At 36.0% G+C, this 19,218-nt stretch overlaps 3 protein-coding genes across 3 annotated transcripts; 2 read left to right on the top strand and 1 right to left on the bottom strand.

The window, feature by feature from the left end:
- Positions 1-5,129: 5,129 nt before the first annotated feature.
- On the top strand, positions 5,130-7,702 carry LOC110938201 (probable E3 ubiquitin-protein ligase RNF217). Its single transcript, XM_022180663.2, has 2 exons — positions 5,130-5,801; positions 7,461-7,702. The coding sequence occupies exons 1-2, from the start codon at positions 5,194-5,196 to the stop codon at positions 7,594-7,596; spliced, it is 744 nt and encodes a 247-aa protein (XP_022036355.1). The 5' UTR covers positions 5,130-5,193; the 3' UTR covers positions 7,597-7,702.
- Positions 7,703-11,719: 4,017 nt separating this feature from the next.
- Positions 11,720-14,987, top strand: LOC110938200 (cysteine protease RD19A). Its single transcript, XM_022180662.2, has 4 exons — positions 11,720-12,367; positions 12,471-12,590; positions 14,195-14,441; positions 14,538-14,987. Exons 1-4 carry the CDS (start codon positions 11,894-11,896, stop codon positions 14,807-14,809), a joined length of 1,113 nt encoding a protein of 370 aa, XP_022036354.1. The 5' UTR covers positions 11,720-11,893; the 3' UTR covers positions 14,810-14,987.
- A 1,390-nt stretch (positions 14,988-16,377) lies between these two features.
- Positions 16,378-17,700, bottom strand: LOC110938199. The gene is made up of 3 exons (XM_022180661.2): positions 17,350-17,700; positions 17,106-17,150; positions 16,378-16,922 (listed from the first exon to the last, which is right to left on the bottom strand). Exons 1-3 carry the CDS (start codon positions 17,635-17,637, stop codon positions 16,602-16,604), a joined length of 654 nt encoding a protein of 217 aa, XP_022036353.1. The 5' UTR covers positions 17,638-17,700; the 3' UTR covers positions 16,378-16,601.
- Positions 17,701-19,218: the final 1,518 nt, after the last annotated feature.

Raw genomic sequence — 19,218 nt, 5'->3', positions numbered from 1 at the left:
CATTAAATAGTATTTCTTACATCTCATTTATTATTATCTTTGACTAATTAATTAGTCATAAAGACTATTGTCCTTCACACTAAATTTTTTGCTTACACACATCAAAATTTATCCTACACGTTTTGAAAATTTATCCTACATATATTGAAATTTATCCTACACAACTCGTAATTTATCCTACACACCTCGTAATTTATCCTACACTTTAAATTAATTGTTTTTCTTCTTTGAAAAAAATATTTTTTGAAAATAAGTTACAAATTTAATTTACTAGCTATTAAAAAGGTAGACTAACAATTAATGATCTATCTGAGTTTACCAATATACCCTTAGACTAATATTAAATACTAAAATTAAATGAAGTAAAATGAAGGATTCTTATTGGTTGAAATTTGTTCTTTTTTATTCTCACAAAAAATTTGTTCTCGTTTGAACCCTCCACTATATATATATATATATATATATATATATATATATATATATATATATATATATAATGCCTTCTTCAAGTTCGAGCGATTTTTGTATAAACTTGTATCGAAACTCTGTTGAAATCAATACACGAACCGTTACACGTTAATATCTTTGTTTATTGATTACACACTCTCGCTCGGTTGTGGTGTAACTTGGATTCCGCACTCGTTACACCATCCGAAACAAGAAATCACCATGTTCGAGATTCGATATCTGGAATTACAAGTGGTATCAGAGCTTTAGACTCGATTTCTTGTTGAAAACCGAGTTCTTGGCGAGGTTTTGGGGTGATTTTTGAAGGTATTTTGGACAAAAACTCAAAACCCATTTTTCTTGGATTAAAAAATGAATTAAAACTAAAAAAATTGATGTTATCGATTGATGTTCTTTGCTAAAACATGTTAAAACGAGTGAAGATGATCAAAAGTAAAGGTTTTGTTGAGCTTTGAGGTTAAAAACACAATTCACCATTTTTTTCCAGCAACCAAGCTCACCGGAAAATGTTGCGGGAATACTACAACTCATTCTTTGCTAAAACTTATAAACGATAGTAAGGTCCATCACCAAATGGTGACTGTCATTTGTTCACATTGAATCTTAAACGACCGTTCATTAAGCTTAAACATTTAAACTGTAAGCCCAACATATCCCACATTTAAATATATAAGCCCCATCGGTTCTAGCCCAAATTTCATTTTGAGTAAATTGCCATTTTGGTCCCTGAGGTTTGGTCACTTTTGACACTTTAGTCCAAATTTGAAACCTTTTGCAACTGGGTCCCTGTAGTTTCACTTCTATTGTCATTTTAGTCCAAAAATGAAATCAGGTCATATTTCTTAAATTAAATCATGGTATTTTGTCCTTTTCCTCAGGGGCAAAATAGTCATTTCTTTTTTTATTTTATTTAAAGCTTTAAAAATAATAACAAACATCCTTATACGACTTAATCTGTCCACATCATATCATTTCTGCAAATTAAAGTTCTAGGGTTCTTCCGGTTCCTTTGCTATCTGATCCTCCGATCACAATTCATCACACTTTCTTTCCCATTCAATTCTTCATTCACAGATCTATCTTAATCTCACAACAGATCAACGCATTTCAGCCGTATACGCTTCCAGTTCATCTTATAAACCCTAAGTTTTTATCCATTTTTAGGGTTCCAGAATCAACCTTTATGATCACATCTGTTAATTCCGCACAAAATTGAGCTTCAATCGTAGTCGGTTATCATTTCTTGTGAAAATTAGTTGAAAAATCCTTTTTTCGTCAGAATATTTTTATTTTTACACTTTTTTGGTGAAATTTAGGTGTTTTGAGGGTGAGAGGAATTGGTAGTCATGTTCTATGGTTCAGTGGTGTGGGGTCCATTTTATTTCAAATGGTCATCAGTTTCACTTCAATTCTCCATGTCGCTTTCTCTTCAACCTATCTCCGACCGTCGAAAAATTTCAACTCCGACCAGCTTCTCAATCCAGCCTTTTCGAGCTCCCTAGGTACGTGACTTACATGGATTTCGTTCGCTTATACTCATTAAACAAAAGCCCCATCCTAATTATTAACAACAACTGATTCGTGTTGATTTGGGACTATAAGGATTGGGTGGTTGTTATGGCAGGAGAAAGACAGAGAAAGGAGGTAGAAGAAGAAGTGGGGTGTGGTGGGACCCACAAAAGATTATTGTTTTAATAAAAGTTTTAAATTAAATAAAAAAGAAGTGAGTATTTTGCCCTTGAGGAAAAAAACAAAATAACATGATTTAATTTGAGAAATATGACTTGATTTCATTTTTGGACCAAAATGGAAATAAAATTGAAACCACAGGGACCCAGATGCAAAAGTTTCATGTTTTGGACTAACGTGACAAAAGTGACCAAAACTCAGGGACCAAAATGATAGTTTACTCTTAATTTAATTAATAATGTGTTATAATAAATTTGTATTGACCATTTTGCCCCTGAGTAAAATGACAAAATAACAGGATTTTATTAGTCAAATATCAGGTGATTTCATTTTTGGACCAAAATAACAATAAAAGTGAAACCAAATAAAACCAGATTTAAAGGTTTGAGTTTGAAACTAAAGTGACAAAAATAAGCAAAGCTCAGAGAGCAAAATGACAGTTTACTCTTTCATTTTACTCGTTTTATTCCAAATCCAGCACATAGTCTTTTATAAAACCATAGTCAGTTATACAAATCAAGCACATGGTTTCTTTAATAAAAACAATCGTACAACACATTGTTGCACAACGTACAAAATTTCATTTTGTAACACAATCCTAGACGTAACAGACTACCCTTTACCGCATTTTGCATCTAATTTGGGTCAGTATACGAACAAATAAGGGGTATTTTCTGAAATGTAAAATTACTTTTGTCTTAATTTGTAATTTTCGGTTACAAATCATTTTCTCCTTTACTTAAATCTCTCATATTCATATTCCGTTTTTATTGGCTTTGTATGAATTATGTATTGTATAAAAGATTTTGGTTCATTATATATACTTCTTGCATTAACCTATCCAAAATTCGAATATATAACTAATTTAAATTTAAATAGTTAATTATATAATTATAAATATTTATGATTTTAATTAACCGTGATACATAAAAACAGTTATATTGCTGTTTATCTACATATTTTTCTATTTGTTGTTATACGTATATATGGCCGTGGGGTATGGTGAGGCTTGGGTTGGGCTTGGGTTGGGGCATATGCTAACACGTGGAATGGAAGCCCCCCCCCCTCCCCCACCGCCTGGTTACGTGGCCGCGGGGTATGGCGGGGCGTGGGTTGGGCTTGGGTTGAGTGCACCGCGTGGCAGAATAATTAAAAAAAATACAAAAAATTTATAAAAAATCACACAACATTTATAAAAAAACCTACAACTTCATTAAAATTTTAAAAATTACATAATACTAAAAATTACATAATTTCTAAAAATTACAAAATAACAAACCTAAAGCGTTAAATAAATTTCAAAAAGGTCGATCTTGTCGAACGCCTTTTTTTCCTTGCCTCGAAACTCTATGTTAGCCACCGCCACCTGGTCCTCGTGGCTTAAATCGCCACCGGGAACGGCGTCGTAATAAGCCTTGAAACGCTCGAGCTTGGGCCGTAGCTCGCACCATTTATGTTGGCACGCGTTGAGGTTGTGGCGGTCGTTACCGACGTTATGTCATTAGGCTCCGAATGCTTCCACCCAATATTTTGTTTGGCCCGGTGGCCGACCCTTCATAGCGTCAACGACGCTTGTGACGAGAGTAATTTCCTCTTCATGGGTCCAGGATGCCATAGCGGGGATGGGTTCGAGAGAAGTGGGGTAGCGGGTTCGAGAAGATGGGGTGGACCAGTAGGGTAGCCGGTGGGGTTGTTGGGTTCGTGGGATGGGGGGACCAGTGGGTTGGGGTTACAATATATAGAGGCCTTTGGGGGACCCGGGTGGCGGTTAGAGAAGATGGGGGGACCGTTTGAATTTTAAATTTCGAAATTTCAAAAGACCGCCTGACTTGGCGAGTGGACCAATGAGATTCAGCCAACTAGCATGGCTATACCGCCCCACGCCCGGCTTGAAAGCCAAGCCCCAAGGGCCACGCCCAAACCCAAACCCACCTGGGGTGGTGGCTTGGGCATTTTCCCCCAACCCATACCCAAACTCCCGCCCCATACCCCACGGTCTAATACGTACACATATGCAACAAAAATAGTATGTGCGAATATATGATACAATTCCTTTAATTTTATATTTAAAATTGGTTCTAATTATCATCTTGAAAGACATCAATATAAAATACATGTGCAACATCAAAGACATCTTAAATAACAATTAGTTTTTCCACACCGCGCTTCACGACGGGAGTCTAATCGTCTTTTTCTCCATGTAACGCGGTAAGAGTTTAGTCATTATCGATTTGGCGTTTAGAAAAACATAAAAGCGAACACCAATACCATTTCATTATGAAAAAATACCGAGAACGATGTTGTTTGCTCATAAGCGGTTCGTCATGGTACCTCAATGGTATTACGTGACGTAAAACGTAGACGAAGTCGATTTTCTACCGACACGTATTAGAAAGCCAAGGAGGTAAAATTAACCAGAGGGACCAGATATGACCACGAAACACCATGATAAGACTAGGTGGTAAGGCTAGGTGGTGTAGGCTAGCACTCACTTTAACCTCAACGCTTTAAAGCCCGCAACACCATCCCATGTTAGCCAACGAGGGGCGCCAAAGAGGGTTTTGCCAAGTCCTTAACGGGTGCAAAAGACAGGAAGAGTTAACCCACACCGAGCCCATGACATTATAGCTTAGTGATATCTTGAGTGTGGAATAAGACTTAGGGACCATGAGGTTCTGTGTTCGATTCCCACAAGGTGGTTTTCCCCATATTTATTTGGTTTCCTCCTGAATTTGTATATAGACATTAGAGCCTATTGAAAATGGATATGATTGAATGGTTTCGCTGGTAACATAATGATACTCCGATCATTAAAAAAAAAGTTAACTCACACCAAGTTAATTCAAAAATGAGTTAGTTAAAGTCTCACTACTTAATCATGACACTTTAAGAGCCCATAGCCAAGTAATTACTAATCACTTTCACCAGAATTTCTAGGAAACTTCCAATGTAAACCCATCCCACTCACTTTATACCTTTCTTGCTCTTTATACTTCCATTACTCTGCTTAGAATCTCAGTGTAACCTCACTTGCAGATGGGGAATGTAAATCAAAAACAAAAACCCCAACAACTTGAACATCAAAATTCATCATCATCATCCACATTCACTTGTGAGATTTGCATAGAACCAGTAACACATCCCAACAAGCAATTCAACAACAGTAACAAATGCACTCACCCCTTTTGCACAGATTGTATCATCAAGTACATCCAAGTGAAGCTCGAAGACAACGTATCCGACATCAAATGCCCAGCGCTAACCTGCGATCGCTCACTCGACCCGTTATCATGCCAGCCAAAACTTCCACACCAACTGTTTAACAAATGGTGTGACTTACTTTGTGACTCTGCCGTGTTAGACTTTGACAGGGCTTACTGCCCGAACCGAGACTGTTCGGCATTGGTTGTTAACGAGTGTGGTGGTAGTTTAAAAAAATGTGTGTGTCCCAACTGTAAGAAACCGTTTTGTTTTCGGTGTAAGGTTCCGTGGCATGCGGGTTACAGGTGTGATGAGACGGGGGAGATTATGGATCGAAACGATGTCGCTTTTGGTGTTCTTTTGGAGAGGAAGAAGTGGATGAGATGTCCTAAGTGTAGACATTGTGTTGAGCTTGTGAAAGGTTGCTTCATTGTTAGATGCAGGTATTGTTTCAACATCACATTATTTATTGTGCATATATCTTTATAATTAATGTGTTGTAGATAATACTTAATAGAGTAAATAAAATGCCAAAATGGTCCTCAGTTTGTTTAGGTCATTTTTGTCACTTTAGTTTAAAAAACAAGAGTAAACTGCCAAAATAGTCCCTAAAGTTTGGTTACTTTTACCACTTTAGTTCAAAACTCAAACCTTTTGAATTTGTGTCCCTATGTTTTCAATTTTGTTGCCATTTTTATCCAAAAGCAAAATCTGATCCGATTTTTCAGTTTAGATCCAACTTTTTTGTCTTTTTACTCCCTTTTAATGAAGAGCAAAATGGTAAAAAAAATTTTAATTTGTTATGATAAAACGTTAAAAAGATCATTTTGCCCTTATTAAAAAAGAGGAAAAAGACAAAAAAAAAACTGGATGTTAACTGAAAAATCTAACCAAATTTTGATTTTGGATGAAAATGGCAACAAAGTTGAAACCAAAGGGACCCAGATTCAAAGGGTTTGAGTTTTGTACTTAAAAAAGAGGAAAAAGACAAAAAAAAAAAAAACTGGATGTTAACTGAAAAATCTAACCAAATTTTGATTTTGGATGAAAATGGCAACAAAGTTGAAACCAAAGGGACCCAGATTCAAAGGGTTTGAGTTTTGTACTAAAGTGACAAAAATGACCAAACCTCAAGGACCATTTTGGCAGTTTAATCGAAAAACAAAAATGAAACCTTAGGGACCTATATACAAAAAGCTTCATTTTTAAACCGAAGTGACAAAAGTGACCTAAAGTCAGAGACCATTTTAGCATTTTACTCTAAATAATATTATTGTGGGTATATGTAACAAAAAATAAATAAGTAAATATGAAATTTTATATGGGGTGTAAATGTGATATTACTGAATGTTTTTTGGGGGCATATATTAAATTTCCGCAGTCCCCGGTTAGATTATGTAAATTCTATCTGAAATTTGAAGAAAGTGTATGATTTATGGGATCTTTTTTAACTGGATATGGATAGGGGTGTCAATTGTGTCGGGTTGGTGGATCGATAGACTTAAGGTTGGGTTGAATAGGTGAACCCGAACCCGACCCATATATGTATTTGTGTCGTGTTTCGGGATCGACCCGTTTAACGTTCATTTGTGACAATTTAATCAAGCTAAGTTCAAATGAACATTTTTGTAATTGATGTCTTTTTAATTATTTTTGTTCCCTTAGCTCTCATTTGTAGTCAAGAAATGTATATATTTAGCTCGAGGAGTCAACTGAAAATGAACAAAGATTTGGTAGTTAGAACTAATAAAAAATATTGTTGGAAATAATGAGATGTTTTTTGTGTTGTGTTCGGGTTCACCTGTTTAACATTTTTTTTAAACGACACCTTTTTAATAAACAGGCAGTGTTCACCAACCCAAAACGTGTATCTTGGGTCGCATCAAATATTACCGCCCCTATTACTTATTCATACAGCTTCTTTTGAATAAGCAGGTTATTCCAGTATGCTTATTTTGAAAAGCAATGACCAAATAAACTGTTTTAACTAGAATTCCCAAACACACTATATATGTTGATATGATTTTTCTGTTTATTTATTTATTTATTTATTTTGTATCTATGGATAATTTAATTATGATTTTGAATTAAACTTGGTACAGATGTGGAGTTAAATTTTGCTACGGATGTGGTAAAACGGTGTGCAATTGTCGAGCTTCTATTCTAGACTACATTTTTCGTTTCTGCATAGTGATTGTGGTTTTCAGTCTACTCTGTCTTTTATTTACATCCACATGATGAGATATAACAGTTCGATTATCGTACTAATGTAAATAAAACTACTAAAGAAGGAAAGTTTTAGCTCTATGTTTGTGTTATATATGTTGTTTGGTTCTGGATTGAAGTGTTCTTGTACAGGTTTGTATTACCTTTTTTTTTTTTCTCTAGACTTGTATTTCTCTTTTTCAATCAAGATTTAAGCCATTATTTTGTCTTCTTATGTGTTGCTACATTGTTTATTGGGGTTGGGCATTGGACTTGTATGGACTGGATCCGGATCAAGCCTTTCTTGAGCTAGATGCAATATAGAGAAAATTCCATTAGAAGGGATTTGAGACCTTAGCCTTACGGTACACCCTCTGACGGTCAAGTCCTCACGGATACGTGTGTGTATATATATAATATGTGTGTATTGAAAGAGTTTAATAAAGAGAGAGAGCTAAGTTGGGAGAGCAAAAGGGAGGAGGAAGCCCATGAAAGAGCGGGTTAGCCCTCATGATATAGGGAGAAGTATGCGGGTCGGATCTCATTCCCGATCCAAACATACATTACCAATATAGAATACATTTAAACCAAAAATATGTAAACATGGTATTTAAAAAATGCCATAAAACCAACAAATTATGCTCATTTATATGGGTCCGGTCTCGCTCTAGCTTTCTTAAATTCTTCATATATGTATTGACAATCATGTAAGTATTGATAAGTTCTTAGTTTGTCTGCGAGAGCAAAATCATTTGGTGTTTCGTACACAATGTTTTGGTGGCTTGACAATAATACACTATATAGTCCTTAAGACATTAGTGTTTTCATGATATGATATATTCATCACCAAAAACCATGGTCCAAACCATGATCACTAAACATCGTGATCACTCGATACCATGGAGACTCGACTATAAAAATGGGCTTGGTTAGAGTTTAGTTATGGTGTTTTTTTTTTCTTTTTGAAAATTCATCGACTCATGAACATATATTATAAAGTTAATGATAGAACCCAGAAATCTAACAAACATAACTGATAGATTTAGCTGCTGGAAACTTAAATATTATAAGATAAAAGACCCGATTCAAGATGGGTTAATCTCCAAGAACAAAGGTATAGATACCCCAATTAAGATAACATAAACATTGACAATTCTCCAAACTAGAACAAGAGATATAAATAAACATAAATAGAGATAACTGCTCCTAAACTTCAGCTACACATTTACCCACCAGCCCTAATTCTTATTAAATGCTTTCTTGACTGGGCCATTGACTAGGTATGGGCTGCAATTGAGTTAAGGGTCGAGTTGTGTTTATTGGGCTCTGTTGGAATCCTACCAATACAGCCTGCCGGAAAACAGACTTGTCCTCAAGTCGGCATTCCACTAATTGTTGACTATTGTGCCAAGCAATCAACCATTCCATTGTAGGCTGTCCCGCTTCATAGACCCATTCATAAGCTAAAATGGATTGTAAAGGCCTTGCAATTTTCTTGTCATTTGCATCTGAACACCCGTTTGATAGCACATTTGATTTCAGCGATTTCCTCCATATCATGTGTGCCCCCTTCAATAACAGGTGGTTGTTCACAGTTGGTATTCCTTTCTCCTCCTCCCGACTCCAACAGTTTGCATGTTAGGAATCGCATGTGCTGATCAAAATCAGATATGCGTGGAGGGATTTTAGGGGTGGGTTGCAATGGCTTAGGTATGGCTGGTAAATAAGGTTTATCAGCTTTAATTTCAAAAATCTGATGGTGACCTTTCCTATTATCAGAGTTGACCATCTCATCTCTTTTGTTGGCCATTAAACTGTTCTTCACCACCGTGTTCTTTCGATCCTCATCTGATTCTTCACAGTAACCGCCATCCCTGATCATTTGAGTCTTGATTGCTGCAAAATCATCCTTCATGGCTGCAATATCATCCTTCATGGTTACTAAGATGACGTCTAATCGTGCCGCAATGGCTGATAACTGGGCAGAGATAACCAAATTCCGGGTTGTAAGCGCCATTCGACTTCCTGGCAATGGAACCAAATGATAGAACCCAGAAATCTAACAAACGTAACTGATAGATTTAACTGCTGGAAACTTAAATATTATAAGATAAAAGACCTGATTTGAGATGGGTTAATCTCCAAGAACAAAGGTATAGATACCACAATTAAGATAACATAAACATTGACAATTCTCCAAACTAGAACAAGAGATATAAATAAACATAAATAGAGATAACTGCTCCTAAACTTCAGCTACACATTTACCCACCAGCCCTAATTCTTATTAAATGCTTTCTTGATTGGGCCCTTGACTAGGTATGGGCTGCAATTGAGTTAAGGGTCAAGTTGTGTTTATTGGGCTCTGTTGGAATCCTACCGGTTAATGTCAAACTTCATATTTTCAATGTAAATTATCTATTTTTAAAAGTTAAAGTGCTTCTGCCTTTCCTATTATTTGTGATTTGTGCATTTAGAAACAATACTACTAGGATGTCATGTTTTAATGTAATGTTATGTTTTATTTTTTGAAAGGCGAATGTTTCTCTACACCAAATTAAAGATAATCTACTATGTGCGAGTATGGTTGTAAAAATTCTGACTAGGTGCCGATTAATCTCCGATTAGTCGCCGATGCATCAAATTAATCCCGATTAGTCCCCATTAATTATGATTAATCCCCGATTAATTGCTAGTCTCCACCCCGTCGTCCGACTAACAACTAGCGATCACTACAACACTGCATGCGAGAATTGTACCCTTATTTTCTCTTCAAAAGACAAAAACATTTACCACCCAACCAAAACTAATATCATGTATGATAAACTTATTAATATATCTATTCTTACGGACACAAAAATCACTAGACCACCAAGTTTTTTTTTTTTAACGACGACATTCTTGTATTCGGCTACAACACTCTTCAAATTTAAGAGCCTCGTTGCCCTACTCCGGCCAAACTATGTTGTTTTAACCACGTCTATGCTGGCTTAAGAGCATAACTCTCTAGCGTTCTATTTTAAATTACTACTAGGTTAGTTCCCCGTGTGTTACACGGGTTAAACAATTTAAACTATATAGTATAGATATTTCCTGTAAATGCAAAACAAAGACAGAGACATTTACATATCATATTGACATAAATGAGTTAATATAAATGTAACCCATCAACCCGTACATATTAATTAATGTCGTAGAGTTCGATAAAACGGCTCTAATGTCGGTTGAATGAGGTCAATCAGAGTCTATTTGATACCCTTTGTACGACTTCTTATTTTTTGAATCTTTGCATTTGATTCTAAACCTATTATTAATATTATTGATAATATTTTTAGTTATATATATATCAATGGGTCAAGTTGTTCTACAAAGGCTTCTAATTGTAAGAAGTGTAAGAAGGATTTATAGAGTGACAAGTGTCCAATAACCTAAAACTAAACCCACTACATCACCACCAAAAACCTAAACACCCCACCCCACCCCACCACCACCCAAAAACCTAAACCCCCCCCCCCCCCCGGCTAAACCCCCCACCCCACCCCCCAAAAACCTAAAAAAAACCTAACACCCCCACCCTCTCGGCAAAAAAAAAAAAAAAAAAAATTAAGGTGGGTGATGTGGGGGGGGGGGTTAGGTTTTTGGTGGTGGTGGATGTTTAAGGTTTTTTTTTTTTTTTTTTTTTTTTTTTGTAGTGAGGTGTTTTTGTGTAGTGGGTTTTTTTAGGTTATTGGACACTTGTCACTCTATAAATCCTTCTTACACTTCTTACAATTAGGATCCTTTGTATTTGATCCTAATCCATATATCAATAATATATTTAGTCTAACATATTAATATTATTATGAATTTCGAAACTTGTTTTGCTAGGATTTAAGATTCTATTGAAGTTTTAGTTTAACAATAGGTTATTGAATTAATAATAAGAATTTGTATTAGATTAGATTAAATAATATTATTAGTATATTATTAATAATTTTAATCAATTAAACGAGAGAATGGGAAGTGTCCCAAAACAAGTTTCTTTTATTATATAGTATAGATTATATTAGCAAATAATTAAGATACAATCTACTTTAACTAGACTTTAATTTAACAAGCATATATTTGTTTCATTCAATTTGATTAAATTTGAAATAATCTTTATATTATCCCAACGGAACCCTCGATTCCACGTAACCGACTACCCTTTTCCCGCTTTATGCATCCGAATAAACAATAACCAACCCAATAAGCAACCTCCACCAATAAAACCCTTCCACGTGTCCTCTCACCCACGGTTTAAACATCCAACGCTCTTCACGTCACCGGCGAAGTTCCGATTAATCGAGTTATGGATCACCGATTCCTTCTTCTCTTCGTGATTTCTCTACTCACAGTTTCCTCTTTCGTCTCCGGCGACGGTGAAGGTGATTTAGCCGGTTTCGGAGATGACGTCATCATCCGTCAAGTGACCGACGACGAAGATCAGCCGTTGAGTTCACCGGAGAACCGTAACCGCTTCGGCGCATTCAAGAGAAAGTTCGGCAAATCGTACACGTCAGAAGCGGAGCATGATTACAGATATTCCGTATTCAAGGCTAACATGCGCCTTGCAAAGCGTCACCAGAAGCTAGATCCAACGGCCGTCCATGGCGTCACTCAGTTCTCCGATATGACGTCATCAGAGTTCCGGAAGCATCTCGGATTGAGATCTCGTCTCTGGTTTCCGGACGATGCCGGAAAAGCTCCGATTCTTCCGACGACTGATCTGCCGGAGGATTTTGATTGGAGAGATCATGGTGCTGTTACTGAAGTCAAGGATCAGGTATTTGTTGTTAATTTGTTATATTGTTTTGAATTAATTACAGTATTTTGTTTGTTTGTTTGCTGTTATTGGATGTTCATTTGAAATTGTTAATGTGAATTAGGGTTCGTGTGGGTCATGCTGGTCGTTTAGTACGACTGGGGCGTTAGAAGGTGCAAATTTCATTGCTACAGGGAAGCTTCAAAGCCTTAGTGAACAGCAACTTGTTGATTGTGATCATGAGGTTTCATTCTTCTCACTTAAATTTTTTGTGTTTCTTCTTATTATTCATATTGGTTTTGACTTTGTTTGACCAAAACCGAATCGGTTTGGGACCAAAAAGTCTGGTGTGTTTGTAAACGAACCGAACGAACACCAACAAGATGTTTGTTCGTTAAAAAAATAAATGTGTTAACAAAAGGTTCATTAACACTTGCCGAACGAGATTTTATGTTCGTGGTCGTTCATTAGGAAATGAGTGTGTTCACGAACACAAATAAATTTGACGAACGCGACGGAGGATAAAGGTGGATGGCTTAGAGAGTAGCACTAGAACTTGAATCTCTTATTATGGAACGGAGGTCAGTCGCGTCGATGTAAATAATGAGAAAGGAAAGGGAAATGATGCATAAAGGAGATGAAATAGGGTTTTCTAGCTTAATTGTTAAGGTAATAAAATATATAAAAGTTTAAAAATATAAAAAGTAGACAAAAGATCAAATACAAATACCCTTATCATACAAAACGTGTGAATAGGGTGAAAAGGTAAAAAAACGCGGTGGCATTTTCGTAATTATTTACTCGTAGAATAATTATCAAAATTACCCTACAAATGATCTTGTAGGGTAATTTTGATCTTGTAGGGTAATTTTTTAAAATGTTCTTGTAGGGTAATTTTGTAAAGTATCATAATTGCTCTACAAATGATCTTGTAAGATAATTTTGTTCTTGTAAGATAATTTTGATCTTATAGGGTAATTTTGTAGAGTATCAAAATTACTCTGCAAGTTTCAAAATTACCATATAAGAACATTTTACAAAATTACCCTACAAGATCAAAATTACTCTACAAGATCATTTGTAGAGTAATTTTGATAACTACCCTACGAGCAAATCATTACGAAAATGCCACCGCATTTTTTTGTTTTTTCACGCCTTTCGTACGTTTTGTACGATAAGGTTGTTTGTACGTGAACTTAACTCATAAAAAGTATAGATAAAATATATGAAAGTACAAAAATCTTTAATTAAAACACAAACATACGAACATAAATGAACGCAAACGAACAAATGTTCACGAACACCTTACCGAACATTCACGAACACAATTGAACGAACGAGACCTCTAATCGAATGAATTTTTGTTTGTTCATGTTCGTTCGTTGTTCGTTTATTAAACGAACGAACTTTCCGCAGAACGGTTCACGAACTTCTCACTGAACGTTAGGTTTGTTTACAGCCCTATCTACTACTTATATAACCAATATATCGCATTTTCGATTTTCATAACTGATTAGTTTTAGTTAAAAACAGTTCAGTTCATATTGTTATCTAAAAAGATGGTTAGACTAATTTATCTATAAAATAGTTATAACTTTACCTGATATAGTAGTATTATTAATAGAAAATAAAAACTATAAAAGTTAGTTTTAATGATGTTTGTTTGGTTAATTCAGTTACTTATAAGCATCTGATCTAACTATAACAATTGAAGCATAAAAATCTGTTTTTTTATCAAAAAAAAAAAAAAAAGCATAACCAAACCATGAGCTACAAGTGGGCTCAGTTTTTATGGGTTATGGTTTGACCTCAAACTCAATGATTGAAATTTGGTATTATTATCTGAAGTGTGATCCAGAAGAACCAGAATCATGTGATTCCGGGTGCAATGGAGGACTAATGAACAGTGCATTCGAGTACACTCTCAAAGCCGGTGGGCTTATGAGGGAAGAAGACTATCCATACACAGGAACCGACGGTGGGAGCTGCAAGTTTGATAAAAATAAGGTTGTAGCATCCGTCCGTAATTTCAGCGTCGTGTCCCTTGACGAAGATCAGATTGCCGCTAATCTCGTCAAACATGGTCCTCTTGCTGGTACGCATAATTTCCTTTAATATCTACTGATTTCATGTCAGTATCCTGCTAACCAACGGGATCAAGTAAAATATAACTTGTGTTGTTCATATGCAGTGGCTATTAATGCGGTTTACATGCAAACCTATGTTGGGGGAGTATCGTGTCCTTACGTATGCTCAAAGAGGTTAGACCATGGCGTGTTAATGGTCGGGTATGGTTCGGGTGGACATTCACCGATTAGAATGAAGGACAAACCATATTGGATCATCAAGAATTCGTGGGGTCCAAAATGGGGAGAAAACGGATATTACAAGATATGCAAGGGCCATAATGTATGCGGTGTTGATTCGATGGTCTCTACTGTTGTTGCCGTTGACCGCAGTTGACCAACATCGGTACTGTAGTTGCAGTTGACCGATACTTATACCGTTGTTGGTTCTATAGTTTACAATTATATATTAAGTGCTTATCACACCTTATTGTTGTTGCAAACATATATATAAACAGTTTGTTTCTTATTCTCCACAACAACAAAAGGGAATGACTATAATACAAGGCTTTAAATTTTTTTTTTTTTTTTTTTTTTTTTTTTTTTTTTTTTATGGTAAGTGGATTACCCAAACAGACACTTTTGAGGACAAGCTTCACGTGATGGTGAAATGACTCCTTTATTATCTATATAAAATAACAAAATGGATTATTTTAGTTAGCATAATATATATTTATAAATAACAGTTTTTAGTATCACAATAGAGACATTTTAGTAAAAGCTTTTAGGAAGCGATCTAAAAAAATGATAAAAAATACACATCTTCGTATTACCAAATTTTATATTTTGAAAATAGTCAACTGTCATTTTCGTCACTGTGTTTGTTCACTTTGTCATTTGAGGCCAATTTTCAATATTGCACCATTTTCCTCCCTAACATACTGGAAACGTGTCATTTCAGTCCAAAAAACTAACCCCAGTTAGAAAAACTCAGTTAGCTCATGGGTAAAATGGTCATTTTACATAGTTTTTATTTTCATTTTTTCATTTTACCTATTAAGTTTATTTTAAAACCAGAAGTCTAAATAAATGAAAACAAAAACTCTGTAAAATGGCCATTTTACCCCTGAGTTAACTGAGTTATTTTAATTCGGGTTAATTTTTTGGACTGAATTGCCACATTTTCAATATGTTAGGGAGAAAAATGGTGACAGAAACGAAAACGAAAATGACAACAGTTAACTCTTTTGAAAATCACATGTATTGTCTAATAATATGAGGGCATGTGCTCAAACAATAGGATATTTTATTTTGTGAATTGACACCATATTGTCCTTTGCAAATAAGAATACCTTGTAATTTTACATGAATATTCTGTCAAAATGGATATTTGGATGACCCGGCCCAACTTCATTTATCAAGTCTAAAAGCTCACATGTTTTTTAAACCGTTACCATACATGTTCAAATCGTTATCTTTATCGTTTATCCTACTTGATTGCATCTAAACCATCCATTTGTTTGGCAATTGACCAGAAAATGCCCAACATATCACCTACAATTTCTGCCTAAATATGTGGTATCCGTTGATTGATAGGCATAATATCCAATGTTATGACCGGACTGCGGCTGAACCACCGGATCCGGACCCATCTCAACAACCGAATCGGCCGACAAATTCAGGACAGAAGATGCAAGCATCAACAGTTTCTTATCGGTTTGCTCAAGCTGTATCTGATTCGTTTAAAACAAACGACTTAATTTATCTGATTTTGTACAACCTGCGCCGCAGGCTACATAAGGTTTGCACTTCAGGCGAGCTTTTTTAAACCAAGCGGTTAACTTATCCCGTAGCACTACATGGTTTAACCCGTCGGTGCAGATAGATTGTCAAATGATAATGTTTATAAAAACCACCCGAACAATCGACTTTTGTCAACGATGATCAAACAAAACCGGATTAAAATAAGCATTCAAAAAGAAACCGAATGAGAATGCATTTAGAAGTTTGATTTGATCAGGTAATTCATATGTACATTGCAGAACTGAAACTGAAAGTAACCAACTTCAAACCTAACTGACCGATGAACCCTAAATTAACTACTGTACATTTGAAATTAACAGATACAATCATCAAATCATTCAAATCGAGCATCAAATTCACACAATCCAAACCATCCAGATCGAAAATTACCAGACGAGATTGTGCTTCATTCCTAATCCATGCTTTCCATGAACACATCCAGGTTTGTTGTACTGATTCGCCAATCGTTTCGACTTTTTCATCTTCGGATACGCTCTTTTCCCCAATTTCCTCATCCTCTGCCTTTCGAACTTATTATTCAACCATTTCGGCACCAATTCATCATCCAAATCCTCCTCATCATCATCAACATCATTATCTTCTTCGTACGGATCATCTTCACCGTAGATCAAACCACCGTCTTTCACAACCGTATCATCATCAACCGTTCGATGACTGTCATCGATTTCACAAGCGCTTTTCACTTCCTGTTCGAATAAATAATCTCATATTCAACTCCAAATTTCAAAACACACACTGAAAACTTTCAAATTACAAATAACTAAATCATGAAAACCTAAATTCCTGTAATCACAAATTTAACTCCAAATTTCAAAACACACACCGAAAGTATCATATTACAAGTAACAAAATCACGAAAACCTAATTACCTGATTGTGACGACTGTTTTCGATTTCATATGCGTCTCTAACTTCCTGTTAGAACAAATAAACTCAGATTTAACTTCAAATTTCAAGATACACGCACCGGAAATATCAGATTATAAGTAACAAAATCTCAGATTTCATATGCGTTTTGCACTAAATCTCGAACGAATAATCTCAGATTTCACATGCATTTTCACTTCCTGTTAGATTACAACAATAAGTAACAAAATCGCGAAAACCTAATTACCTGAGAGTGATAACTGATTTCATCTACAAGAGACTGCATCGATATATCAGAAGACGGAGATCCGTACGGTTGTCCAACGAGATCATCGACATCCGACGCAACTTCTTCGTCTCCGACGTCATCGTCGGTGGTGGTGACGTCACCGTAGGAGAAGTCTCCGTCGTCGGAATCGGACGGATCAACAACCTGCCACGAATCGGAGTCGGAAACGTCAAAGTCAGCGTCGATCGATTCGAAGGCTTCTCCGGTGAATGATGACGTCATAACAACAACAGATTTGTTGGCCATTTTTACAACCTGCAAATTCAAATGCAATGCAATGCAAATGCAAATTTTGTTGTTGCTTTGAAGGGTGAGTGTTTCGTGCTAAATAAGATAGTTATTTGCCACGTGTCAGGTTTTTATGGATTTGGTCTATGTGGATATTTTCTGTAATTCTATTGGTTGGCCAACGTGTTCATGGTTTGAATTTTGAAAGCAGTTTTTTCTTATAAAGTTAGTTATTAACGTTAACTGTACCAAAAGTCTATAAAAATATATATTGGGTACCCACATGAGTTTAACCCGACCAACATCGCACCTACCCAACTACCGATGACCCGATTGAATTCCCAACAAATCGCAATGGCTATTGAAGATACATGTCCGAGACCGGACATAATCCTTGGGACGAACTAGACTCCGTTTGGACGGACATCTGAAACATGTCCGTTCCACATCCAGCGCCCCCGAAGACGAACCCCCATTCAAGTGCGTCTGGACGAATGACATCATCTCAGTTGACTATTATAAATACCCCATCAAGTACAAGGCCAACTACGATTTTCTGAACCTTCGTCCTTATTTTCTCTCTCTACTTTCTCTCTCTACCAATACTTATCCTCACGCCGGAGGGTGGTCGCAGAGGGGCCTTCCCATCTCTGCGGCGAGCCTAACGGTTTTCTGTTTTGCAGGACTGTTCCCCAAGTTCTCTCACAAGATCCAAACCCTCGTTTACAGGCTTCGGTCTAAACACGATTCTTTGGCTCTTCAGCTATCAAACATATTTTCAATTTTAGATTAAAATACACAATAATACCATATCGTGTGTGTTATATAAATATTTTTATAACCGCTAGTGGTAACGGTGAGAGAGGTGGTAGCGACAGTTGTGGTGGAGATGGCAGGTGGGGCGGGTTCGGGTAAATGATTTCTAGGTGGCGGTGATTACGAAGACAATGAGGTTGTAGGTGACGAAAGTGGTAGTGAAAGTAGTGTTACAAACCGGTGTACAACGGTGGTAGGTGTTTCTTATACATTTAAAACGTTAAATAAGGATTGTCAGGTTTAATAATAGTGACTCTCTACCAATGGGTAATCAAGTAATGGATTTATACTGAATGTGTAATCACGTAATGGTTTATGTTGGATGTATAATCACATAATGGATATTCAAAATCACGTAGTCGTGTGCTGGGTATTCAAAATCACGTAATGGACTAATAGGTATTTAAAATCCTGTAATTGTTTTAAGAAAACTATAGCAATAGACTGTTCGAATTAAAGAGAATGAAATGCTCGTTAATAAAGTGTAAACTTTTTAAAAAAAATACTAACTTATTAAATTTTTTGGTATATAAATTGTCAAATTTGAGCTAAGCTCTAATGGTGTCTTTTAAGTCTGAAACACACAAGGGTGAAGGGAGTGGTTAGACATTTGGAATAGGTAAACTCCCAAATCACCCAATCACATAGCGCTATGTTGATTGTTTACCTAATGCTAAGAAACGTTGGCGATGGTTTACCTAACGGGGTTTAGGTAAACTATTTAAAAAAAAAGAAAAATGTGTGATTGATTGAAAAGACATAGACCCCACCACACACACCCTC

Source organism: Helianthus annuus, chromosome 4 (genome assembly GCF_002127325.2).
Source record: "Helianthus annuus cultivar XRQ/B chromosome 4, HanXRQr2.0-SUNRISE, whole genome shotgun sequence".
NCBI classification, from domain to species: domain Eukaryota; kingdom Viridiplantae; phylum Streptophyta; class Magnoliopsida; order Asterales; family Asteraceae; genus Helianthus; species Helianthus annuus.
This window is presented reverse-complemented; position numbering and strand designations above follow the sequence as displayed.

Coding starts and splice junctions, on each gene's coding strand:
- LOC110938201 (XM_022180663.2), top strand. CDS start 5,194: ATGGGGAATGTAAATCAAAAACAAAAACCCCAACAACTTGAACATCAA. Junction 5,802..7,460: donor TGCTTCATTGTTAGATGCAG/GTATTGTTTCAA, acceptor AACTTGGTACAG/ATGTGGAGTTAAATTTTGCT.
- LOC110938200 (XM_022180662.2), top strand. CDS start 11,894: ATGGATCACCGATTCCTTCTTCTCTTCGTGATTTCTCTACTCACAGTT. Junction 12,591..14,194: donor TTGTTGATTGTGATCATGAG/GTTTCATTCTTC, acceptor TATTATCTGAAG/TGTGATCCAGAAGAACCAGA. Junction 14,442..14,537: donor CAAACATGGTCCTCTTGCTG/GTACGCATAATT, acceptor GTTCATATGCAG/TGGCTATTAATGCGGTTTAC.
- LOC110938199 (XM_022180661.2), bottom strand. CDS start 17,637: ATGGCCAACAAATCTGTTGTTGTTATGACGTCATCATTCACCGGAGAA. Junction 17,151..17,349: donor AAATCAGTTATCACTCTCAG/GTAATTAGGTTT, acceptor TTGTTCTAACAG/GAAGTTAGAGACGCATATGA. Junction 16,923..17,105: donor AAAACAGTCGTCACAATCAG/GTAATTAGGTTT, acceptor TTATTCGAACAG/GAAGTGAAAAGCGCTTGTGA.